The 26,882-nt window shown below is 41.8% G+C and overlaps 2 protein-coding genes across 3 annotated transcripts; both read left to right on the top strand.

Moving 5' to 3' along the window:
* Positions 1–1,765: 1,765 nt before the first annotated feature.
* spns1 (SPNS lysolipid transporter 1, lysophospholipid) lies at positions 1,766–15,365 on the top strand. The gene is made up of 13 exons (XM_080009223.1): positions 1,766–2,010; positions 3,797–4,015; positions 4,262–4,327; positions 5,489–5,625; positions 6,522–6,673; positions 7,118–7,184; positions 7,374–7,516; positions 9,418–9,570; positions 10,196–10,385; positions 10,932–10,997; positions 11,224–11,322; positions 12,294–12,462; positions 12,675–15,365. Exons 2-13 carry the CDS (start codon positions 3,808–3,810, stop codon positions 12,743–12,745), a joined length of 1,521 nt encoding a protein of 506 aa, XP_079865349.1. The 5' UTR covers positions 1,766–2,010; positions 3,797–3,807; the 3' UTR covers positions 12,746–15,365.
* Positions 15,366–15,899: 534 nt separating this feature from the next.
* lat (linker for activation of T cells) lies at positions 15,900–26,796 on the top strand. Of its 2 annotated transcripts, none has more exons than XM_080009121.1 (14): positions 15,900–16,002; positions 18,034–18,157; positions 19,159–19,198; positions 19,509–19,531; positions 20,324–20,381; positions 20,529–20,590; positions 20,758–20,790; positions 21,471–21,525; positions 21,611–21,684; positions 22,104–22,145; positions 22,934–22,960; positions 24,070–24,132; positions 25,643–25,693; positions 26,126–26,796. In XM_080009121.1, the coding sequence occupies exons 1-14, from the start codon at positions 15,940–15,942 to the stop codon at positions 26,146–26,148; spliced, it is 738 nt and encodes a 245-aa protein (XP_079865247.1). In that variant the 5' UTR covers positions 15,900–15,939; the 3' UTR covers positions 26,149–26,796. The 2 variants fall into 2 exon arrangements, with proteins under 2 accessions (XP_079865247.1, XP_079865246.1); XM_080009120.1 differs by having other exon boundaries at positions 22,931–22,960.
* Positions 26,797–26,882: the final 86 nt, after the last annotated feature.

Below are 26,882 nucleotides of genomic sequence, written 5' to 3'. Positions count from 1 at the left end.
ACCGTGGCCTTCTGCCTTAGTTAGTTAGTTTAGATATTCTTCTGTTTTGTTTTTTGTTCCTCTCTCCCTTAATCTGTCCCCCCCCGCCCTTGCTCCTCTCCTGTAAAGCGACCTTGGGTTCTTCTGAAAGGCGCTATATAAATTTAAGTTATTATTATTATCATTATTATTATTTTTATTATTATTAAAATACTAAACTGTGCGTAATCGACACAAGGTGCTCATACAGGCGGCGCCACAATCGCGATTCGGGGTTTTATAATTATCTAATAGAATGAATTGTCTTTGCTGTATTAAATATACATTTATATCATCCTAAATGAAACACCGTTACATAGCACCTACTATGTTTAGCGGCAGAAAATAAGGATCCTCACATCTTGTGCACAATTAGAAAAAACATAAATGACCTGCAATTGAATTAAGCAATTTGGCACGTTTCATGTGCCTCGCACGTTGGTGTCGGGGAATATAATGAATACATCGACAAACCTGCCGTTCATTGAAAAGCGTAATGCAACGCATGTGCGCCACAGGTGAGGGCTGACTCAACAGGTGAGGGCTGACTCAACAGGTGAGGGCTGACTCAACAGGTGAGGGCTGACTCAACAAGGCTGCAAGTTACGTACATAGTTTACTTTGAAAGGTGATTCCCCACCTAAATGCCTACAATATTGTAATATTTTATATATGAAATAACTACCGGTATATGAATTATCTTTATACATATATACTTTTTTTTAAATAATTACTATGTATATAATAAATAAATAAATAAATATATATATATATAGAGAGAGAGAGAGAGAGAGAGAGAGAGAGAGAGAGAGAGAGAGAGAGAGAGAGAACAGGCATGTTGGCCATGTCAATGAGGAGGACAGCAATAATCACATATATTCAGACAAGCTCATTGAAATATATACATTTCATACGCGTCTCCTTTACTCTCACGGTACAATTGCGATGCGGAACATATCGTGTCGAACTACCGTCGACCATCGGTTTCGTGTCGGACCTCTGAGCAGTGACACACTCAGCCCCGAGTCGCTCAAACTCACTTGCTCGTGGCAAAGCTGTTGCCGTGGTAACCTAGCCGGCATCTTTTCGAGCGGAATATAATACTACTAAACAACAATAATAATAATAATAATAATAATAATAATAATAATAATAATAATAATATCATTAATAATAATGAATATTATCATAACAACAACAATAATAATACTTAATAATACTAGTGCCAAGTGCCAATAATAATACTTACTTAATAATACTTAATCCTGGAGTTAGTTGGGCTTGTGGCATCTCCTCGCTTACAGCGTGACGTCTATTGCCATGTCTCTCAAGGAAAGAAGCAGCAGCAACGAACCCCCACGCCCGACCGTGTGTACGACACATGCAGAACAAAAATGACATAATATCATGTAATATTGATTTCTTTCTTTCCTCCCTCGTCGTGTTTTACAACCCCGCCACACCGCTCGAATCCACGGTCTCGTTCCGAATCTGTTCGCACCTTTGGGAATAACCGCAGACGTTGTATCGCGCTCCGAAATCGGGAGACACGGCCCGGCGCCGTGCCGTGTGACGGAGAGCCTTCGATCGCGTGTCCTACGGACGACGACGCGACGACGCCCCCCGGGGCCCGGGGACCGCGAGCGGCTCGGCCCCTGTGTCGTCATCGACAGAACGCGAAACCCGCCGGCCGCGAGCGCTAAAGTCACGTGAGTCAAAGCGGAAGTCGGGGCAGACCCAACATGGCCGCCGCGACGAGTGGAAGCGTACGCGGTTCCCTGCGTGTGCCAGTGTTTGTTTGACTTCATCAGCCGTTCGCCGGTGTCCTCTGTGAAAACAAACAAACAAACAAACAAACAAACACCAAAAAAAAAGGTCGCACGGCAGTCTCTCTCTGGCCATGAGTTTTTTGACCTGATTTTCGAAAGGACCGCACTGGTCTCGGAGCGGCGACGGGATTTATTGAGAAGCGCCGAGCCGGACTCCTCTCAGGTAAACAAGACAGGCGAGTCATTTGCTTCTCACGGACGCTGACCGACGTCCAACGGGGAAGCACACACTCACGATAGCGATTTTGCTGTCGGGTGATTACGCGGTGGTACCTGCGTTGAACGTCAACCGTTAACCATTCAAAACTGTCGGTAAATACGGGAGCGTTTTAGTTGTGGCGACCATGAAATCGTCTGTGTGTGGGGCGGATTACACTACAAGCCCCGATCCGAACAGGCAAAGGTTGTTCTACACGGTGGTGGGGATATTGCTTGATCTGGTGGCGCTCCTGTTTGAGAACGTTCATACTTTACTGACGCACAATTCGCGTCAATACGTCATGAGTCTTCTCTAAACAATGAACATGTTCTGGAATACATTGTTGACGTGATGTGTCGTCGAAAAAGTCTTCCCTTTCATGAAACCTGGCTACTGTCTGTCCAGACCATCATTCTCAAATCCCCCCGAAGAGTTTGGAAAGAGTCAAAATACTTTCATTTGGTCTTATCCCCACCACACACACACACACACGCACACACGACTGTATTTTCACTGTGTTAGGTTGTGAAACTGGGGTTGTTGACTTCCCGTGCAGACCCCTGTTTCCCTTAGCTAATCACATTATCCCTGTGCACTGGCTGCGATGACCCCCAAAGCTAGTACCAGCTATGAAGGCATCCATGTTGTCATAAAATGGCACGTTTAAGAGCCGTGGTTCTCAAACCTTTCTTCAGTCTACCTCAGATCTTTTCTCACGCTCCTTCACTGACATTGGGAGGAAATGCCAGTGGTTCAATGTACAATAATGACTGTTTTGCTCATCTTACTGTGCTCTCCCTGACCACAGTAGACCGGTATGGACGTTTGGACTCAATCTTATCTTAGAATAAAAATCCTTCTCGGATTGGGGTCCCGGGGACAAAATGTCATCAAATAGGGTCTTTGGCCAAATGTGTATCAAATTGATGTTCCTTCATATGACATTTGAGAGAATCGCTGTTTTAGAGACAAAATAAAGGTGGTTGTTGTTTTTTTCAGTGCAGATAGCTGACACTATCTCTCTGGTCTCTATGTTCTTAATGTACTGGTGTTTGGCTGGCTTTTCCTACCGAGATTACTAAAATGTGATCGTGTTGACACAAAAAATTCTTGTTGCTGTATTTCAACAGTTGGCAAGATAAAATAAAACTTTGTTGGTGAAAAATAGACCTGATCATATCTACTTCAGACTGTGTTGAATATATTGCAGTGGTTTTACATGATAATGAAAGACATTTTGTTCCTTATGTTGCTGTGTAGGGATGTAAACCACAGGTTTCAAAAGAGTTTGATAAGATCTGACATTTGGTGAAATCACTAAATCCACTATGATGCAATACAGAAGACTGCCGGCATCATTGGTCAACCTTTTACAATCATGAGTTGGACACATGCAACTTAAAATGGAGTTGATAGTAACATTATTTTGCTTCCATGTATCATACATAAATTAGCTGAAATTCCTTTTTCAAATCTGAATAACAACATTCTGTAAACATTTACTGTGCCACATTTCTCTGAATTTATAATGATTAAACGCGGTATATGAAAACCATTTTATCTTTTAATGTGAAAACAAACTGGAACGAAAGGTCAATAAGAAGCCCCTTCAGAGTTTTTTATTTTTTTTTTGCTCTGAATTATATTGCAGAGTGTTTATAATATGGGCTTTGATTGTGCACGTTGTCTTGACATTGTAATTCTGTCGTCTTTCGAATTGGTCCAAACCGATGTCTTGATGCATCCACAGAAGCAGCGGCCATGTCTTTGGGCGAGCCCATCACCGACTCGACGCCCTTCCTCTCTGACGACAGTGAGACAGAGGGGGCGGAGGATTTGGGGGCAGAGTCTGGACAGCACAGGGAGGAGGAGCCAGCCAGCGGCGTGTCTGATGTCAGAGCAGTGCTAACCGTAGCTATCCTCTGCTACATCAACCTGCTCAATTACATGGACAGGTTCACTGTAGCCGGTATGCAAGCAGGCCTCACTGGCAGTCATTTGGGATTCATAAAAAATTATTTTCAATAGTTGAGTTGTAAGTGGCTCGTATGAAAGACAAATCGACTAGTTGCTGTTTAGTGGATGAAATGTAACAGAAGCTGATAAATTTTAATGATGATTAAACAAAAAGGAAAAAAAGTTAAGGATGAATGTCTATAGTAATATCATGCACGTTGAGTACCATGTAATTTATGTACTGTGCCCACCCCATTAGGTGTGCTTCCTGACATCGAGAATTACTTTCAAATTGGCGATGGAAAGTCAGGCTTACTACAAACTGGTAAGGAGTAAGGTTGGGTGGTATGGACCAAAAATCACATCTCTGTATTTTTAGGCTGAATGGCGATTCACAATATATACATGTCTGTATTTTATGCGAGGTGGGCCAAAGTTCAGTTGTAAGTCAAAGCCACATGTGAGATGTCACAATCACTTTTATTTGAACAGACTGATGAGAAAATACAATACAAAGACAGGGTTTCCTTCCCTGTTTGAAAACATACACAATTGAATCTTTTGAAATGAAAATCTCTCTTATTCCGTTCGTGAAGTCTTGAATTGAATTTTGCATTGAGTCTCATTCATTCTCATTGGACAGCAGCAGAATGAGCCTATACTGAAACGTAGTTTGTCCATTCTCGGGCCGGGCGAAACTGCCAAAATTTAATATCACAATATTTTTGGATGAATACCTCGATAACGATATGTCTCTGATGACTATTGGTGCTTTTATGAGGTATTCACACACAAGAAATACTTGGAAAAACAATGTTTAGTAATGTGGATTTTCTAACCAAGCAGGCAGAGGCATTGATTAGAGCAGCCAGAATATTGCATCACTTTGCTGTAATGCAGCCTTAAAAACAACAATTAATTATATCTTGGTATTCCGATAACAAAAATCCCAGACACAGACGATATTATATAGATATATCGTCCATCCCTAGTAAGGAGATGCCAAAATAATATTCATTTTCTGTGTCCTACTGAGAACCTGAAACCTGCAAGTAGTCGGCTAAAATAAACAGTTATTTTACTGGATGTTACCGTGACACCTAACCTAACTGTTCTGAATCCTAAACTCATAGTTTTGGCTGACAAACAGTATAGATCTTGTTAGTGTACAGTAGAGCAGAATGATTAAGCGCTTATGTTTTTCTCCATTAGAGAATTTGATATGGTCAACATTTTCTATTTTCTCTAATAAGGATACTGTATTTTGGCCCAATACGGGACCAGTATCGTTATCAGTGTTGGTCCGTCTCAATTGCTAACTGAAAGGAGATGGTCAAGGTGACCAGGGATATGCCTGCAACTCCATTCATTTAGTCACTGCAAATTGTGTCCTGTATTTGGAGACTTTGCTAGTTATGAAATGTGTCAGGATATAAAACAACTGGATAAGACCATTTGAGATAACTAAGACATGCTGTGTCTTCAGTTTTTATTTGCAGTTACATGTTGCTGGCTCCATACTTCGGCTACCTTGGCGACAGGTACAACAGGAAGCACATTATGAGCGGTGGCATCGCTTTCTGGTCGCTAGTTACTCTGGCTAGCTCCTTTACACCTAAAGAGGTGAGTTGAATATGGAATTCTGACACTTATTTGCCATCCTAAGTCTAGGTGAACAATAGTCATGTATTTTTGATTTATTATAATTACTAAAGGTGTCTGCAGTTATGCAGTTAATAAAAAGTGTTAAACAACCTTTAAGAAATTGGAATGTTAAAGTATCATATAAACTTCACTTGAGATGGTGGTTTCATTTGAGGGTGCTGTTGTTTTTTGGGATTTTTCATCCACATTGACAATCTACTGACCATGAAGGCACTGCAGTTGCCTTTCACTTATTCGGCATGCTCGATCTTTGCATTTTTAAAATTGTAACCGGAAAATCCCAATACAGGTACTCCTCACTTAACGACCTACCTGTTTAACGACCGTTCGGACTTAGGACCAGCTCTCTGACCAGTTGGTATTGTACACTGCTTACAATACCGTGTCATCTCAGGGTCAAGCATCTCCTCACGCATTACCCTTTATACGCTGTATACTCTATATACACTGCATATACTATATACACTGTACACACTGTATCCATCTCACCTCATCACCGTTCTCAGCCTCAGCTTCGTTCCCGCAGTCTGTCAGTATTCACTACACTAGCGTTCCCAATGGCCACGCCCCCTTACCCTGAAATAACACGGGTCCTCGCTTATCGACCAATTTGCTTAACGACCTGGTCCTAGGAACGGAACTCGGTCGTTAAGTGAGGAGTACCTGTACTAAAAGAATACATACTGAAGCAGTGGCTAAATGTCATTGTGATATCGAGGTGTGTATGGTGACCCCAAAAACGACCAGTATCCCCCTTCCTAAAGCTGTGATAAACTCAATCTCCCTGTGAGCTTGTATAATCAATAAATAAAATAAATGATGAATAAAGCATATATGCCCCCCACCCCACCCAGCATTTTTGGGCTCTTCTGTGTACACGAGGCCTGGTTGGCGTGGGAGAAGCTAGTTACTCCACCATCGCCCCCACAATCATCGCAGACCTTTATGTCAAGACAAAACGCACACAGATGCTTTCCATCTTCTACTTCGCCATCCCAGTCGGCAGGTGAGATTAACATTATAGCTGGTATCAATATCCTAGTATGTGACTCATTATGAACTGGAATTTCGGTTATCCTAATACGTTATATTTATGTACAGTATATAGCTTAAGTGATGTCTTTTCATGCTCATAATGCTGTATGATAGTAAAGTGGTCCTCCTAACCTGGGAACACTTGGGCAGTATGTCCGTATAACTAATCCGTCTAATATTCACCTTTTTCTCGCCTGCATTAAATGGTCAATGTTTAGAAGCTATTTCTCGCCAATATCATACACTATCTTTGGACTGGGATCTCCGAAATATTGTCACATCATATATTTTTGTTTTTGCCGTTATTACCTAAACTCTTTTTTAGAACTGCTCCTGTGTATTTTGTTTCCAAAACATTATATGCCTATATAGTTAGCTCAACAATATATACTTTTCCCATTCTGTGGTTTGTCAGCGGTCTGGGCTACATAGTGGGGTCCAAGGTGGATAACGTCGCTAAGGACTGGCACTGGGCTCTACGGGTAAGTTCCTCTGAGTTTGGCTGTGTTCACATTTCATATGGAGGGAAAAAGCATTGATGCGTTATAGGCAAGGGCTGGGCGCTTAGTTATTATTGGGTTGAGGGCACAGAACAGACACTTAGAGAAATAAAAGTCTGTAGTTCAGTCACTGGCAGGCTCATGGTGTGTGTCTCTGTGGTGTTCCTCCAGGTGACTCCAGGCCTGGGTCTCATCGCTGTGGTCCTGCTGCTCTTTGTGGTCCAGGAGCCCAGGAGAGGAGCCATCGAGGCCCGGTCAGAGCACCAGCTGCACAGGACCAGTTGGCTGGCAGACCTCAAGGCCCTGCTCAAAAAGTAGGCCTCAACCAGGGCTGCATAACGGGCCTGTCTAGTTGAAGCCAACTATATTAGCTTTTTCCACCTTCATGTGACCAATACCTGCAGTGCATTATAGATCTGATCTATTTTCTAGTGTACCTTTTTACCCTACAGTTAAAATGTAAAAATATTTTCATATGCCTTACCACAGCTCTTGGCATGGTGAATTCAAGAAGGTTACAAAGTGTTAAGCTATTCAAAACTTGGTTGGAATAATATCTTAATTTTTATTTTGATTTAATTTGATAAATGTATTTACCGAGTGCTGAGATGTTAGTAGTTTAAAACTGGGTGAGGGAAGCAATGTTATTGTTGACGGTGTGTAGATGTCATGGATCGGGTGAAATCTGAGACCGAATGCTCTCCAGCTTCCCAATATAATGAGCAGCAAATTTCTCTGTCCAATCATTTCAGTGTTCCAGATCTGTACTGGCTGGTCCATTTTGAACAGAACTGATAACACTGAATAAGGTTTTTGGCCTACGATTGTTTTTAGATATTATGCCAGAAAAGTTGTGAACGATTGCTGACTTTCCAGGTCCATTCATATTTTTATCAGAGGCGTTTCAGGGATCGGATGTGATCATTAAGCCAGGGCAGGGTGTTCGATTTAAGCTTTCTGGTTCTCTAATTTATTTTTTTGGTCCAAAACAAAGACATCTAGTAAATCCACATTCTCTGGGCAGAAACATAGAAAGTACCAGATCAAGGATATGACCTTGGGAATGTGTTGGTTCTTTAACTGATTGTAGCAGGTTAAACGATTCGACAAGGTCCAGGAACTCACCAGACATGAGGTGGGAAGAACAACATACATGGATATTAAAGTCGCCTAGAATAAGGACTCTGAACTCTTATCTATTGTTTGTATGACAGAGTATTTGGTGATACAATTGTTGTTCCCAGGTGGTCTATAAACTAAATACACATTAAAGGAGCAGGAGCTGTTATAAGAAAGCTTAACACCTCAAATGTAATAAAATTACCAAAGGAAATAATTGGGCACTTAAAACATTTCTTAAAAGAAAACAACAACAAACAAACAAACAGCTGAACCACGCCTCTCCCGCAGGGTCAAGGAGGATGGAAATGATTAAAATCCAGGGGGCCACTTACACAGCAGAATCTGCAGGAGCCAACCATGTCTCAGTTACCATGAGAAAGTCCCAAGTTATTCAAAACAGTCAGTTCATTAATTATGAATGACTTGTTACGCGGTGACTTTGCAGTAAGGAGGCCACATGTCTGTCACATCTAGAGTTGAGGGCAGCTGGGCAGATGCCCGGCTGAGCAGACGTAGGTCGGAAGTATTAGCTTACCGCCGAGGCCTTCTGGGGCAACAGGGCCGGTCGTTGCAGATCACCTCAATTGCGGAAACCGGAGGCGACCGACAGGGCGAGCACCGTGCAGGTCAGGAGGTTAAAGCTTTACGGGAGTGCAAGGTCAGATCAGTGTTTGTTGAGAAGAGGTGTGAGCCTTCCTTGGAAGGATGGAGGCCACCTTTTTTTTTTTTTTTTTTTTTTTTTTTTGAAAAGGTATATCTGTCCCCCTATTATGAAGAAGTGGTGTAATATACTTCCCACTTCTGTTGAATTTACATCATTTCGCGGAATGCGGCCGTAGAAACCACTTTGGTAAGGAAAGTTCTAATTCGGTTCTGTCTTCTATGTAAAGAAGGTTTCTTACCTACAGAATAGAATTGACTGAAGGAAGTCTGCTGCATGTATTGCTCTCGAGCAACGTAACACACCTGTTGCAGCTTTCTATATGCCTGATAAGAATGTAGTTCTTTGCAGAGTATGGAGACTTACACGGGTCATGCCTCAATCTGTTAAATGAGTTGAACGTTGCTTTGATGTGCGGTGTTCCTCTTGCAGCCGTAGTTTCATGCTGTCCACCTTCGGTTTCACGGCGGTGGCCTTTGTGACAGGCTCTCTGGCCCTGTGGGCTCCAGCCTTCCTCTTCAGAGCCGCGGTGTTCACGGGGGAGAAGACCCCCTGTGTGCAAGCGCCCTGCGACACCTCTGACAGGTAACCCAACGCGGGGCTGCACCACACATGCACCCACAGCCCCCGCTTTTACGTCACACAGAGACACAGACAGGTTTACACAGACAAGGCTGATTGAATCCCAGAGACCTGATTGACTCATCAAGTAGTCATTACTGGTTGCTTGAAGTGTCATAAGTGTTCGAATGACAGACTCTCAGGGCTCCTATTATGTGTTAAGAGTGATGTCTATGCAACTGAACCGACATTCTAATTGATCTCTTTTCAGTTGAGATTTATATAAAGATTCCATGGCTTTTCATTTCACCAGGAGGTTACAAATAATAATAGCGGTTAGCTCTTATTATTTCTAACTCCCTGTGTGCCTGAAGCAACTAGATCAGTTCTGGTGTTAAAGGGGAAAACGTTGCACAAAAGATACCTTAGTTTCTGATCATAACTGTGCCGGGAAGTCAATCAGAAGTATTTCATAACCTTGATGGTAAATTGTCACCGTATATGAAAATTATTTAACATAAGCTTATTTTGGTGGGGAAAAAAAACTGGGAGAATAGCTAACAATTAAATAGGATCAAAAACTCAGATATCAATTGTGACTTCTGACTAAATAGTTGTCTGAATCTACCCCCACCCCCCGCCACCCCAGTCTGTACTTTGGGATCATCACCTGCGTGACGGGCGTTCTGGGTGTCGCCAGCGGTGCGGAGGTCAGCCGGAGGCTCAGGAAGCGCACAGAGCAGGCCGACCCCCTGGTGTGCGCCGCAGGGCTGCTCCTCTCAGCGCCCTTCCTCTACCTGGCCATCGTCTTCGCCCAGGCCAGCACCATCGCCACATACGTGAGTTTCCTGGGTGCTTAAAGTGGATGTAAAGATTATTTTTTTATTTGGTCTATTTTGACCTGGGATTTTGTCAATTGATGAATAGGATTGTTTCAAGGAACCAAGTCTCCATGTATTTTTCTGTAATACATGCTCGAGGAATACTTTGTTTAATCTCCTCCAGTTTAATGCAAGGGTACGGTTGCCATGTTTGGTCTTAAACGTAATGCTCTGTGTATTTATATCACACCTACTGTAAAGCCACTGCAGCCTATAACTCCACATCCCCTTCTGACTTTCACTGTTCTGTCGACGTCTAACCCTGTGACACCTGAATTTCTGTATCTTATCTTGAATAAACAAACATGCACGTTACGGTTCTTTGGTTGTGCACAATGTCCCAGTTCCTAGTTTAAGGTGTTACGGTGGTGTATTACAATCCAGAGACCAAACAGAAGACAAGGATGTGACATCTAGTTTCCGTCTCTTAGCAGCCCCAGCCTGTTCACACATAACCAGTCAGTTGTAAGGTATCTAAAGTGTTTTCTGTCCGTGTCACTTCAGGTCTTCATCTTCCTGGGAGAGACCTTCCTCTCCATGAACTGGGCCATAGTGGCAGATATATTACTGGTAAGAATGGTTTACACCTCCCATTCGCTCTCTGTAGAACTCTTATTTTACCTCCTATCGCTCCCTTTCCCTCACATTTAATCGACGTAGAATGTGGGGAATATGCTTGGACGCAGGAAAGGGGGACCGTATAAACTTCAATATTGATTGTTGAAGCTTGTTGTCAATTTCCGTCGCTCGGATCTAATGTCTGTTCTGAGCGTCGTGTTTCTCTCTCTCTCCGCAGTACGTCGTGGTTCCCACGCGGCGTGCCACGGCGGAGTCATTCCAGATCGTTCTGTCTCATTTACTAGGCGACGCGGGGAGCCCCTACCTCATAGGAGTGGTATGTAGACACACAACTAAGCAGGGCGGCATGAAGTGCCAGTCTCACTGAGGGCGACAAAATGTGCTTTTGCTTGCTGCACTAGGGCGATTGCCTTACATTTCATTATGCAATTATTATTATTATGTTTTTTATTTTTTTATATAACTTTATTACTCCTACAACGGAGACAGTTTTGCAATTTCTCTGCATTTACCCCTCCTAGTATCTGAAGTATCTAGGAGCAGTGGGCTGCCATATAGAGGTGCCAGGGGGAGCTGGGAATTGAACTGGCAATTACGTTCCGATTACCAGACGACCTGCTCTACCCTTCTGAGCCACTGCCCCCACAATTACTAGATTTGTTGCAGTTTTCCCCACAACCAATAGCAAATAAAATAAATGTACATATTATATGATTAGTATTCATTAGTTATTAAAGTAATATTCAAGATGGTACTCATGAATGCATGAATTATAGTTGTCCAATAATACCTTCACACTTTGTTAGGTGGCAGAGCTTATTGATGTGCCATAAACCAAGTGGAGCCTGATAGGCTCATGAAAGGATAGCTGCTTTAAAAAAACGTGAATCGCCCGAAAAACACCGGGCAGATCTGACACAAGCAGTTCCCAGCGTTTTTGTAAAATGTTGTGTAAGAATATTTTGTTTTATGTAGGTCAGTGCACACAGACAGCTCAACAGGGAGTGTCAACAACAGATTTTTCCATTCTGTCGTTTGTGTGAAGGGCATCATCATGTTTCTATCTTGCGGACTCCAGATCTGCTGCTACATGTTATCTGTAATGTTCTGCTTGTCCTGTCTCATCACCGATCTCAGACACTTTTACCAAGCAGAGCAATAGCAGCAGAAAGGTAGTAAATCAAGTGGTGACACTAAAACCATGAGGGCGGGGGGGAAGAGTTTGCTTCTATTGACGAGCTTCTGTCGTGGCGGCCTGCTGAGTGACTGTCTCTGTGCGTTCAACAGCTCTCTGACAATCTGAGGGAGGCCGATTCGTACCTGTGGCAGTTCCGCTCGCTGCAGCTCTCCCTGCTGCTGTGCTCCTTCGTGGCCGTGGCGGGAGGGGGCTTCTTCCTTGCCACCGCACTCTTCATCAAGGGCGACCGCGACCGCGCTGAGAACTACATCCAAACAGGTAAGGCTTGGCGGGAGGCGGGGTGCAGCCTAAATGCAAATATTTGGGGTCCAAAACTGTATATGTGCAAAAAAAAACAACCCAACTTTTTTATTCGTGTGTAAAATTAAAGTTGGATCATCCTGAAATGTGGGGAAAATAAGCAGAATGTGAAATGTTGATTGTTTTCATTTCTTATTTGTTTGTATTTATTTTTATTTTTTTCTTAAAAGATGATGAGCCAATCGTTGTTCCCAAAAGTGGACGGTCGACTAAGGTGCCCGTGTCCAGCGTGCTGATTTGATGAGGGACGGCAGATGTCACAGGCTCCTTTTTGGGAGAGTTTTGTTCTGATTGAGTCCCCTGTGTTTAACATGGCCGGAGGGACTTGTCTGTTTTTAGGACTGTGGAAACTGTCTTCAAGAGTTTTAGAAAGATATATTTTAAGTTTTTCAGCTTTTTAATAATCTTGTTTTGCCCGGGGAGAAGCTAAAAGCTATTTTTTAGGAGAAGTTTGCATCCACTGATCATCTGGCAGACGACTTGTTTTTCTTTTGTTCTTAAACGCACCAGGCATTCGACTTCATTTATGGAAGTGCTCCTTACCCCAAGGGCTTATGGGAAATGTATCTGCTGGGGGAACACACTGGAGACTCAGAGCGCCCCCTGCTGGCGAGTCTGGACCTTTGTTACTGTCTCTGAGAAGATAAAAAAAAAAAAAAAAAAAGATTTTAACAGTTGGACTTTTTAATTCTCATGAGACAATGCAGAGCATCTGCTGAAACTGAAACATTTTGGGTTGGTGCCAAGGAGCTTGTCCAATCACTGGACCATGATTACATGAATGCAACCTTTATAAATACGTAAATCGAATCCATATTTTAAGTATAACCTCTACTCTTGCAGTATGACAACCAAAAACATTCTACAGCCAACTTTGACTTTTATTTTATTTTTGTAAGTATTGAAATATGTAATTAATCTCTTTTCAAGTGGTTGTATATGGTTGAACGTGTATATTTTAAGAATAACTTGACTACTCTATAGTTTTTGACCTGACAGTTCTGAACCATCTACTAGAAAGGGTGAAATCACCAGGTCCTTCAGTTGTCAACCACTACTTTTATTGTAACTCTGACACTCTGGTGAGTTTTATTTTTCCTTTCATTATGGTTTCACTTCAAACATTGATGGGAAAACTTCAAGCGCATGGTTTATCTGACAGCAGCAGACCCCTGTCATCTACCAAAACAACACTTCACACCTTTATCCTTTCCAAAACTTGCAGGTTTTTTTTTTTTTACCACCAGGTGTTTTTTCGGTGAAGGGGTTGGAGTAGGAAATTTGGATCATTTTGGGGTTTAATCACATTTGAGATTACTTAGAGTGTGAAAGGTTCCAGGCACATTTGCATAAAAACAGGTACATTAAGCAAAAAAAAAAAAATCTTTAAATGATTGTCAGTATGTACAAATGTTTGATAACATCAGTTTTTTTTTTAGACAATAGTGTTTTGTGAAACATTAAAACAACGGGAATTTACTTACTAAACAATTTGCTATGTTTGTGCAGCATGCGCATATTCACACACTACACACCCAACACACACCTCTGTGGTCTGGTGCAGGAATATTATCAACTGCCAATGTGACTAAGCATATACTGTGTATTATATCCTTTAAGTCACATTGGCATATATTATAACACTTCAAGTATTACAAGATTGCCAGGCTGCTTTTAGGTCATTATTATTCTTAATCTGTCATTATTTAACTCTAACAATAAAGGTTTAATAATACATGCAAAATGTAACGGTAAAAATCTGTTTGCACAAAATGTTGCACTTTGGCGGTTCCTCGGGTCAACCGTCCATAAATTTACAGGTAGTAAGAATTAATCCGAATTTCATCATATCAGTTAAGCTATTAAATAATTTACGTACTGCTAGGCATTGTGGATATATGCATTTTGTTTTGTGTTCTTTTCCATGAAGCCTGCGGTTAATAAAAATAAAAAAACTAATTGATTCAGCAGATCCACAGCAGCTCAGAGGAGTAGTGAGCGTTTTCATTCATAAATGCTTTGTAATTGTGTCAGTACAACTAGTGAGCTCAGTGGAGCAGTTCCCATACTAATCCCCAGCATTCCCAGTCTCTGTTATGATCTTCCTTCCATTGGGCAAATGTGGCACCGATGAGACAGATTCATGTTTTTAAAAGTTCTATTCCCTCTAGATTCAATGCTGCAGTAGAACTTGCAGAGTCTGTTACCATAGTAACACATAATTGGCATGGTTTCCTGTTCAACGGTGCTGTTGAGTTGGCGTCCTCTCCTGCACACACATTCTCAGAATTGTCTACTTTAATGAATCGCGTTGAATCAATGTGTTGTGTTACTTGTTTGGTGTTTTCATTTGGCTTTAGTGGGGTCAAATTGAATCCTAGTTGCACTTACAAGTTAAAATATTCCAACCAAAAAGTCAAAGTAATCACACAAACCCTTAAACTTAGTTTTCAAAATTCTATATTTATGGAAAACAAAGCCTATTTTTAAATTGGCTGACATTTTTGTGACTGTTGCTTTCAGCACAAAATGTAATCCTCAAATTTGACCTGAGGCACCCAAGAGGGGCTTCACCTTGACCTTTACCATTATAGGGTAAAGGTCACTTTCTCGCTCACTAAGGGACGACTCCTCGTCTTCGTAGGGAAGGAGGGATGAGAGTGAGTGTCATCTATCTCTCGGCTTCCTCCCCTCCGTGTGGTTTCCTGTTTAGGTGGGAGGATGTGAGCAATTCTTGCTGCAGTCTTCACTCCGTTCTGCACTGAGGTGTGATGGTAGGACTTGGCAGCTCTGAGGTGTTTTATGTAAAAAACAAAAAGGAACAGAGTTGACCTTTGAGATGTGGGCCTGCCACCTTCTCACGCTTACAACATGGTGGAAAGAGTTTATGATAAAGGTTCAAAGATTTAGTTTTTCCTTTAGTCTACTGTTGGAGAAATTGCTAGATGATTATATTTTTCATTCGGCCCCCTATTGCTACTACAACCCTTCATTCAGAGGTATGTCAGTGCTCCAGAATTGGTCATGTTCCTAATAAATCATAATATGATTCTTTATGGAATTCCCGTATGGTTGTTCTATTTCATTGTGATTTTTATTTTTTTAATTTTTAATTATTTGTTTTGGTGTCAACTAGAAAAGGGTGTGAGAATTCAAGAAAGATGACAAATGATTGAAGTGCCTGTGGCGGGAGGTGAAATCAAACGTCTCCAAGAGGCCGTCAGAGGTGGTTGGTTGATGTGACTAGCGGAGCTTCTCGAGTGAAAGGAAGGAGGGTGGGGTTTGAAGCTAGAGAGAGGGAAAGAGAGAGCGACACACAGCATAAGGGGCCGAATAAACAACAAGTTGAGGAAAGTGAAGAAGGTAGAGGATCGTCTCAGCAGTGAGGGGTGAACTCGGCAGCCATGGCAGGTGTTTGCTCTCCATAGACGCCTCATGAAACGCCAGCCAGCGGCTCCTCAAACTGACGGAACTGATCCTCTCCATTCCACTTCTCAGGTGTGGGTGAGTCTACTTTGGTCTTGCTATTGTCTTATCGTCTTGTTTACTGGTGGTGTACTTTGTCGCCTCTAGGAGATGGAGGAGCCATCTTGAGATAGACAAGGTCTCAATACCAAAGTGTTTAAGCACACACGCACTACTAGCTATTTATAAGCTATAAACTAGCTGTTTATTTATTGAGAATGTGCAACAGTCCATTTTTTTTTTTTTTTAAATAGTCAACCAACTTGATATGTGGACTGAAAGACAAAGCAATTTGTTAATTTATTATTTAAACATATTTGCGTTGCATTTAAAATATGAGTGGTTTAAATAGACAATATACAATAAAACAACAGTGGCAACAGCCATGTCCCAATAACATAGAGAGGTGAAATGCCTCTTATGAAAGCACTTATGTTGTGAAAAGTTTAAGCCACCGTCCAATGTGCTTTAAAGCAAATATTTGGACGCCTTACAACATGCCATCCATCTACTCAACTGGTTTGGCCAATCAAGACTATTTACCATCCCAGGCCTTGGACGCGGGTCAGATAAAAATGACAAGCAGTTACCACTCTATATAAGTTTATGTACATGCAAACTGATTATGAAGATCAAGGTTCAATTTTTTAGGAAAATCCGTTGCTGCTTGTTCAACATGGAGCCCGGTACAAGATGGCTGCCAGTCATGTTTAAGTCTTGAATTGCACAGGGAGGCTGAAAAACCCTTTTCGAGGTGCACTGTCATTCCCTCATCGTTTCTACAATTGGATAGGCTTCAATTGGGGCCTCTGGTGTGCGGAAAGCGTTTTTTCCCACGTTCGCTGCGATTGCTCACTGATGACTCCCAGATCTTTACCCCCCCGAACATATATAACTAAACATAACTATCTCAAACACAATACCGAATTCAACAACTTCTAACCTTAAACCTAAACATCCCCAACATTTTGGCACATGGAGAGCTTCTCCAAGGCTGCTGCTTGGTCTTTTTGGGAGTGCTTCAGCACAGAGGTGGACCTTCCAGGCTCACAAATAGAAAGTCCTACCGTACCCCATTTTAAGTCAACCACCTGCAATTGTAGCAGGAGTTAAGAATCAGAGGAATACTCAAAAGTACAAATGCAAAAGAAATCAACTTCATTACATTAATGTTTATTTTTGTTAACTAGTTTCTTTTTTCAAATTTGTCCTTACAGAAAGCATTCCAAATTATGAGAATCATGCAGATGGTAAATTCAACGCTCTTTAACTTGCATGTAGGATCAGACTGAATTAGAAATGTGACATCTCTCATGTCACGTCTCACCATCAAGACTCACGAATGTATGCACAGACGTGGACAAATTTGTTGGTACCCATACAGCTCATTGAAACAATGCTTCATTCCTCCTGAAAAGTGATGAAATTAAAAGCTATTATCTCATGTACACCTGCATGCCTTTGGTATGCCATAGAGTAAAGCAAAGAAACTGTGAAATAGATAAATTATTGCTAAAGAAATCAATAATATTCTAAAATGACCTGGACAGATTTGTTGGTACCCCTTAGAAAAGATTATAAATAATTGGAAGATGAAAATCGGCCCCAGATTGAACAGAAGGATAGTGCGAATGGTAGAGAAAGAGCCAAGGACAACTTCCAAAGAGGTGCAAGCTGAACTCCCAAGGTCAAGGCGCATCGGTGTCTGATCGCACCGTCTGTCTCTTATTGAGTGACAGTGGGCTCCATTGAAGAAGACCCAGGAGGAGTCCACTTTTGAAAGAAAAACATAAAAGAAGCTGTCAACATCATACAACATATCAACAAATTTGTCCACGTCTGTATGCACAAAAACTCCAAAAAGACGTGACAGGCCAAAATCTGAAGTGGGACGATGTGAACTAAAAAGTTATGGTTCCTAGGTCGACATGAACATATTACGATTTTTTTTTTTTTTTTTTAAGTTAAACATTAAATAAGAGCCTGCGTCAATTATTGATTGGAAAAACAAGATAACTGACCCCAGATGATGTTCTAATGTAACGTTTTCCTACGTTACGACAGTCCATGGCAACAGCTCCTGACATGATGATCGGCTGGAGCGGCTACCTGGTCGCTGCAATTGTCCTCCTGTCCATCATCCTGCTGGCGGCAGCCTGCATCGACTGTGGGACCAAGGGCCCGCTAGGTACACAGCCTGACACGTGAAGGCCAAGAAAAACATATATAATAAATTAATTGTTTTTAGTCTTTTCGTCCATGTCTGACCTCATTAGCGTAATCTAACTGTCCTTCACCAAATAACTGCTCAGCGCTTAACTGGACATCCCTCATCCCAAGTATAAGTTAAATACAATTTTTATCTCCTTCCCGTGGAGGCATGGACTTCGCCACACCTCTGAAGGTGTCCTGTGGTTTCTGGCCCTCCATGGATCAGGCTTGTTGTTCCAGGACATCCCAAAGATGCATGATTGGATCGGACCCTAACCCCGCCCATCCACATGATGTAGAAGAAAGCATGATTCCTCGGACCAGGCCTCCTTCTTCCATTGCTCCATGGTCCAGTTCTGACGCTCACGTGCCCATTGTAGGTGCTTTCAGCGGTGGACAGGGGTCAACATGGACACTCTGACCCGTCTGTGGCTACACAGCTCCATACACAGCAAGCTGTGATGCACTGTGTGTTCTGACACCTTTCTATCATAACAGCATCAACTTTTTCAGAAACTTGTGCTACAGAAGCACTTCTGTGGGATCGGACCAGACGGGCGAGCCTTGGTTCCCAACGCGCATCAATTAGCCCTTAAACACCCATGACCCTGTCGCTAGTTTACCGGTTGTCCTTCCTTGGACCACTTTTGGTAGATACTAACCACTGCATACTGCGAACACCTCACAAGACCTGCCGTTTTGGAGATGCTCTGACCCAGTCGTCTAGCCGTCACAATTTGGCCACTTGTCCCAACAAAAGGATCTGCTGCTCACATCTTGGTGCCAGATACCACAGGACACCTTCAGAGGTCTTGTGGAGTCCACGCCTCAACGCGTCTGAGCTGTTTTGGCGGCACGAGTAGTTACACAATATTAGTGGTTATTAGTGGTGGTTTAAATGTTGTGGCTGATCAGTGTAATAAGTGTGTATTAATATTAACCCTTTATCCCCCCAAAATATTTTCTTTTTCTTTCTAGTGTTTATCAGACAAGAACATGCCTCAGACGAATACATACCGTAAGCTCCATTGTTTTTTTTGTTTTTTTTAAGTTTACAATGTAAATCACATGTCATAATCCCTGTGTCTATATATTGCTCCTGTTGTATTTGTGTGGGCTTTGAACTTGTGTATTGATTGTAATTATTTCTACACTGAAAAACAGCAACACAAAAATGTACCAATATTAAATGCAGAATTAAGATTAAATTCTAATTTGACGTTTTAATCAAGTTCATGTTATGTTGATGTGACAAAGTGATCTTACTGTTTAACGATTGTGAATGAACGGCTCACATCCCGGGTTCTCTAATGTTCTCTCTCTTTCAGATCCTTCAGTATTATCCAACCATGTGAGTACGATGCTGTTTAGAGACCGGTCTGGTTCTGTTGTCAGGTGATCGACTGTTGTTTTGTTTTTGTTTTTTTTCCCCTAAAAAAAAAAAATAAAGAAAGCAGGAAGTACAATTCCTGTGTGTTTATTGTTGCCCTAACTTAGACAGAGAAGTCAATACAACACCAATAGCAGAATTTCACTACATTTACCGCTACATTTTTAACTCCCTAATAATATATAAAAGACTGAAGGTAAATGGAGTGGGGCCCCATGTCAATCAAATGCAGATAAATTCTGCGTAAAAGTGTGTGTGTGTGTGTGTGTGTGTGTGTGTGTGTGTGTGTGTGTGTGTGTGTGTGTGTGTGTGTGTGTGTGTGTGTGTGTGTGTGTGTGTGTGTGTGTGTGTGTGTGTGTGTGTGTGTGTGTGTGTGTGTGTGTGTGGGTAGACGGGTTCTCTTTCAAGACAACCACAGAAAGCCATGATGACTCAGTCGCTCTGTGTGTCCCCTCCTCATCCTCCCTCAGTCACAGGGAGGATGAGGAGGGTGACACGTTGGCAACAGTCGCCATTTTCAAACGTAGACACGGAGTAGAATTAAATCCGTTGTTACACTGCATCAAAGTAATTTTTTAATAAGTATTTCTGATTCTGATTCTGAAACACAATCTATTCATTAATTCATCCTTTCTTTTATCCAATTTTTTTTAAATTTATTTTTCTTCCACGTATTTAATGACACAAATCCGGTTCTTCTGGTTGCCGGGGCGATGCTGCAAATGTTCCTGTTTTATTTCTTCGCATCCGCAGACCAGCCGAGCAGCAGCCTGAACAGCATCCATCCGTCCTCAACCCCCTTTTACCACTTGTGAGTTTGGTTTATATTTATAAATCATATTTACCGCTCTATCCGACGCGAAGGGGCCAACCCGCTTCACGTGATGCGCAAGTGTTTTGTTCCACTTCAAAGCAAACCCCAGGTCAACTGAGCTCTGTCTCCTTGTGTCCTCCTCAGCTCGCCGTCGTTGAGTCAAGCTCCAATCATTCGGCACCAGTCCTTCACTCCCACAGAGAACGGTGAGATTTGTTTATTTTTATTCTTCGGCGGGTATTTAGTATTATGCACAAATCTGCTTTGAAATGAGCTATGTTGGTGTAACTGGCTGTCTGCAGACAGCTAGTGTTAGAGTTTGTTCAAGCCTGTGGTGATAAACAGTTTCTTCTTTTTCAATTTGTCTTTACAGAAAGCGTTCCAAGTTATGAGAATCACACAGACGGTAACTTCAACTCTCCTTTACTTGCGCCTAGGATTAGACTGAATTATGAGTCTCTCGTCATAGGACCCCGCGTAGACGGGATTGCATGGACGTTCGTGATAACTCTGAAAAGACGTAAAAGGACAATCTCAACCGGGCCCATGTTAAATATATGGTTGTGGCCGTTAGTTTGATATTTCCATGTTACGAGTTTATTTTATTTTTCTACAATACAACAATACGTCGGAGAAAATGTCGTTCTGAAATCAGAAACAGGAAATGCCCATACTCTTTTCGTTCACACACATGTGAAGCGGAACACCCGAAATAGGGTTGAAGATGAAAATAATAATAACAAATAATAATAATAATTAAAAAAAAAAAATAATAATAAAAACTTTTATGTTCAGTTGACCTGTAACAGCGTTCAGTGGCAAAACTGACCAAAAAGTGTAAGCTACCCATTTCACGTTGAATATAATAAAGAGAAATGACCACAAACAAAAGATCTTAGTGAGACGCTGAAGTCATGGAGGTCAAGCAGACAACACCTGATGAAGCCAAATATCAAACTTGGATCTCTGAATCATCGTGCTGTGATTTGAACCACACGTCCCGCATAAAATGCTAAGTTGAATTCATCTCTCCGTCCCCTCGTCCGTCCACATTTGACTATTTCCATTATCGTCACCGTTTTCCAGGGCCCGACTACGAAAGCCCTGCGGAGGACGAAGACGACAACAACAGAAACTACATGTACGTCTCCGCCTTCTGTGCGGTTATTTCCGCTGCTTTCCCTTCTCGCTCGCGTCCTCACCGTCGCCCTCTGCCTCCCTCGCAGCGAGGTTTTGCCGGATCCGCAGCCGGCTGACGTCCGTCGGTCCAGTCAGAGCCTCGCCTCAAACCAGAGTTCAGGTAGGCTCTCACCTGTCGCCGTGCAGCCGCCATTAAAGGTCCCGAGTGATTTGCTTCAAGTTTTGTTTTTTTGTGTCCCCCCCCCCCCCCCCCCCCCCCCCCCCAAGTGCTTCGTCAGTTGTCAGTACGGCCCCAATTGGAGTGGAAAGAAATCGGTCTTGGCGTCCTTTTGAGTTTTGAGGGGTGTGTGTGTGTGTGTGTGTGTGTGTGTGTGTGTGTGTGTGTGTGTGTGTGTGTGTGTGTGTGTGTGTGTGTGTGTGTGTCTCACTCACAAACATTGAGAAAGGAACCTTCAAATGCTGTTTAAAAAAAAAAAAAAAAGATATATATATATATATATCTTATGTGTTAAATACAGATCAGAGGTGATTAATAAACCTGTAATGCTTTGATTGTCCTGTTGTATTTGTTGTCCACAGTGGAAACCTACGTGAATGTGGGAAAAATGCCTAAGGGAGACGGTGAGTGTTTGTTTGTTTGCTTGTTGCAGCTCCACAAGTCCCTCCGGAGCCGGAAGCCTCTCTGGGAGAACCGGCAGCGACCAACCCTTCACCCCAAACTGTTATCTCTTTACGTTAAATAACATCCTTAGATACAACCCTGTGCGGGGAGAAGTGGCTGTGAAAGTGGCGGTGAAGGCTGTTAAAAGTCTGCATTTTCAGTAGACATAGTTGTTGCTGTACTCTGTTGTTGCTATAAAATGCAATTTCCCCTGCTTATACGGGACTATTTTGACGATCTTCTTACAAAGATCTGTTTTGTCTTCGACACCAGAGTCATACACCTCTGTTCTCCAACAAGACATATTACAAACGTACTTGCAGTCCGTGCAGCCATGACTGTGTTGAGATTGAAGCCTTCTGTCGGGCTTCTTCTCGCATGCGGTCAGATTACCGGCAACGCATGCAAGACGTTTGGAAGTAACACTGAATCTTAGAAACCTTTCTGGCAGCCCACCTGACATGGTCTTGTTGGTCTTATCTACACGTACGCACAAAACTGTATTCCACAGTTTTCTCAATTGCTCCCACGAAATCCTTTTTCCATTTCAATGCTTTCTGGTGCTTTGGGTCGTTGCACGTTGTGTTTCCGTTTGAATGATTTCTAAAGTTCTCGGTCTTTCCTTGGAAGGCATTAGAATCGCCCGGTCCCAGACTTGTACGTTGGTTCAACAACTTGTCCCGAATTCTCTGATCTGTGCACGTTCCAGAGCTGTAGACTCACTCTGCTCCGTCTTTCTCCACAGCAGACGGGGATTACATCAACCTTGCCACCGGTAAATAGTTTACTATTGTTATTTGATGCTGACATGAGTGAAAATCCAATTGTGCCGATTTAAAATAATTCCATCAACAACTGACCACGACATATCACAACAGCCCCAAACACTGCTATGATATGTGACCTTGGAAGGATGCCATGGAAGTCTATATCCACAATGTTAAATTGAGGAAAATAAATAGATGTAGATGTCTGATTCCATAGCTAGAACAATATAATCACTGGGCAGTGAAGTCTCAAGGATGGGCCACAGCACTATTATATAAAGATCAATACATTTTAGCCTGGAAAAATGCCAAGAAGACTAATAATAACAAAAAATGATATGAGTAAAATAATAAAAATAAAATAAGTAAATAAATAAATATAATAAATACATATACTATTTATTTATGTACTTTTTAAAATTCATTTTTATTATAATTATTTTACTCTTATCATTTTTTGCTATAATTATATTTTAATAAAAACAAATTAATAACTAAATAAATAATATAATAAATACACATTTATTTATTTACTTTTTAAAATTAATTATTATTATTATTTTACTCATATTTTTTGTTATTATTAGTCGTCTTGGCATTTTTCAGGCTAAAAGTGTCTGGAACAGGACAATCCCAGAACCCCTGGACATTGAGGTCTTGTTGGAACCTGGGTGTTCTTCTTGTGGCGCAAGTTTTATCCACATCGATCTACATTTGTAGCAGGAATGTGCACAACCGTTGCGAATTTGCCAGAAGTTGATGAACGTTAGCGTATCTTGATCAGTTTTGTGGAGCGGGGCGCCTTGTGACATCATGAACTGATCTCTACACAGAGAGTTGCGCTGCGTAGGCCTGGTTTTCTCCCACACTATTTTACTCTTGTTGAGATTACAAACCGGAGGAGCCGACGCGGCGTTCACGGTTACCTCGGAAATTTGTAACTCACGCTGCGTTTCGCAGAACCGGACGACTGTAATACGTACCTAACACGACTAAATCTTCGTAATTTAATTAGTTTCAGGCGCGGGCTCTTTTGTGACGTAACCATTCAAAGTTATACAAGTCCAAGCTTCGTCTCTCAGAAGTCATTCTCATCCAGCATGGTGTTTGTTCACAGACGATCCCGGCAGGCCTCCAGATCATCCCCGGGACGTCTCCTGCATGAAGGGGACCCTTGTATGTATGTATCAGCCCACTAAGCCAAAAAAAATTACACCAAATATCCACCTATTGTCCAGTACCAGCTGCGCTCGGCTCGCTCTCTCTACTCTGACAGCAAGTTGAGAGAGAGAGAGACACACACACACACACACACACACACACACACACACACACACACACACACACACACACACACACACACACACACACACACACACACACACACACACACACACACACACACACACACACACACACACACCGCTGCAGCGCCTACACAGCCAGTCCTGCCTCCTGGCCGGGGCTAGTGGCTCTGGCTAACGCTGCTAACGGGGAATTGGGACACGCTGTCCCCGTAACTTGTCCTCGGGATCCATTGCTAGCTCTGTTAGCCTTCTCAGAGGCTTTTCAACGAGTCCTCAAGAGGAATATTGTTTTCATTGATGTTAAAAAAAACCCCCAACAAAACCTTTTAATTATGGTTGATATTTACGAGTCATTCTGCTGTTCTCTGCTACCAGCCAAGAAAAGAAGCGTTGTACCTCGTCATGTTATCGCTTTGTTGTATTTACCTTTTAATAATCTAGAATTGTGTCCCAAACCTATTTCTTCGAATGGAGCCAAATAAATGTAGTCATTTATTTCCGCCACATTTTAATGGTGTTTTTTTTATTATGCCACTCACAACAAACTACTATAGAGTAAAGAAACAACATTTCGATTTTGGGACGGTTTACGTTCACTTCGAGTCGGTGGTGGAAAAAGCTAAGTCTGGAGCCCTGCCGAGCCGACGCAGCGTTTAAAGGAAACTCTGAAAACTAACTCGTTCTGCGTGTCACAAAACCCCGAAAACTATGACCGGTCACAAGAGGCGTTGTCATAACGCAGGAAGTTCTAAGATCGAAATTGTTGAAACACCGTTCTTGAGCGTAAGTGCAATACGATGTGTTTTACGGAACCTCGGAAACCTGTAATACGTACCTAACATGACTAAACTGGACCCCGTGTATTGCTGCCTGCAGCTATATTTATTATTATTGTAATTCCAGTACATAGTGGGTATGGGAGACCCCAGTGTTTATATAAAAAAATAAAATAAAATTCTCACCAAAATCCTGGATGGAGCGTTGGTCAACATGGTTTAACAGAGAAAATACCAAGACTGAAGGGGATTTACAGTATCTCAGTGGCTTCTCAAAGAACTGTTTGTTTGCTGTTTTACATCAAAAACCTTAGTGCAGCTGATGGAAGTGTAGGAGGAAAAGTCCATCTGGATCAGAACGCCTGATTCAGCAGTGTGTTGGATGTTGCTTCTGCTTTTGTTGAGGGTGAGCACAGATTTTCAAACTATCTGCACGGGAACTATGAGTGCACTGGATTTAATCTGTACATCTGAGATAACTCGGTCAATAATACCTAAGAATATTCCGCAAATTCCCATCTTTATATGGCTTACATGACTGACGTCACATCCAATTTCTCTGCTTAATTTGTCAGTATTTGTGTGTTTTCATCTGGGAACAATACAGACGATGACGACGACGACGACGACGACGACTATGTCAATCAACCCGCTTTAGGTACGTTTGCCTCTATTAAACGGTTGTGCCCACTCATTACTACCCCAGATCAGTGGTTCTCATACTTTTTTCCTCGAGTGAGCGGTACAAAAACCGTCAGGCATCTAAATTCACCGTACAGATCCGAGACAGATCAGATAGAATTGCTCAGAATGGAGAGAGCAAAACAAAAAGAGTAGCGAGTCGATCGACAACCATGCATGACGTGAACGCAGCCGAAGTTCTTGGATGGAGTTTGCTGGCAGCAAATATGAGATAAGATGTGACTAGTTTACCGATAATCCAGCGCTTTCATCTTTACTCCTTTTATGAATCTTGCTGTACGGCGTCTTCCAAATGTGACAGAACTACTTTCTAATCACTGTTATTTTGACCATTAAATAAAATTAAAAAAAACTAATCTAAAGTTTGTGCTCTTGTATCTTTCCCCAGATGATGACCAAAGCAATGCATAATAGGACAGAAACTGATTTGTGAGGTAATCGCTCCTGTGCTTGCAAAGGGAATTGGTGATTTCAACAGTTGATCTCCCTTTTATTTTAAATCTGATTTTGATGCCCTCTGTTTATTTTTACGAGACATGGGCCAAAACTCAGATAAGCGCAAACATTTGAATTCAGAATCTCACAAATCCCCTTCCAAAGATAAACTTTCTAGAAAGAAACACATTTCTGTCATGTAATGAAATGTATTTGATCAAATCTTGCTAATGAGGAATTTTCCCACTTTTCAGTCTTTTTAATGTAATTGCACTTGCTAAAATATTGTATTGCTCAGTAGCCCGTCTGGTTGTGTTTAGTTTACTTAATGTGATTTTCATTTAGATTTTTCTGACAACTCCTGAGAATTTTTCAGTTTACCTTTTTAATTTTTTACTGTATTTATGTTGTGAAGTGAATTTAAAACTGTCTTCATTTGAAAAGTTTCTTTTTCTAAAATAGTTTAATTAAAAGTGATCGGAACGCTTGCATCACAATGTCTTAGGGATTTTATACCTTGCATTTTGAAAGGACCAAATCTATATTTTTAGATTTTGGAAAATTCAAACAATATGGTGACGACTACATATTAGCTGTATTTTGTACTTGTTAATTTTGTGTTAAATCACTGGAGTTTTCGCCTTTTCATATTGAATAAATGTGTGTATAACTTCAACAAAAATGTGTTTCAGTAGTTTTCTCACCATATC

This window comes from Zeus faber (assembly GCF_960531495.2).
Source record: "Zeus faber genome assembly, chromosome: 11".
Classification (NCBI taxonomy): Eukaryota; Metazoa; Chordata; class Actinopteri; order Zeiformes; family Zeidae; genus Zeus; species Zeus faber.
Note: the sequence above shows the minus strand (reverse complement) of the source record. Positions and strands in the feature narration are given on the sequence as shown.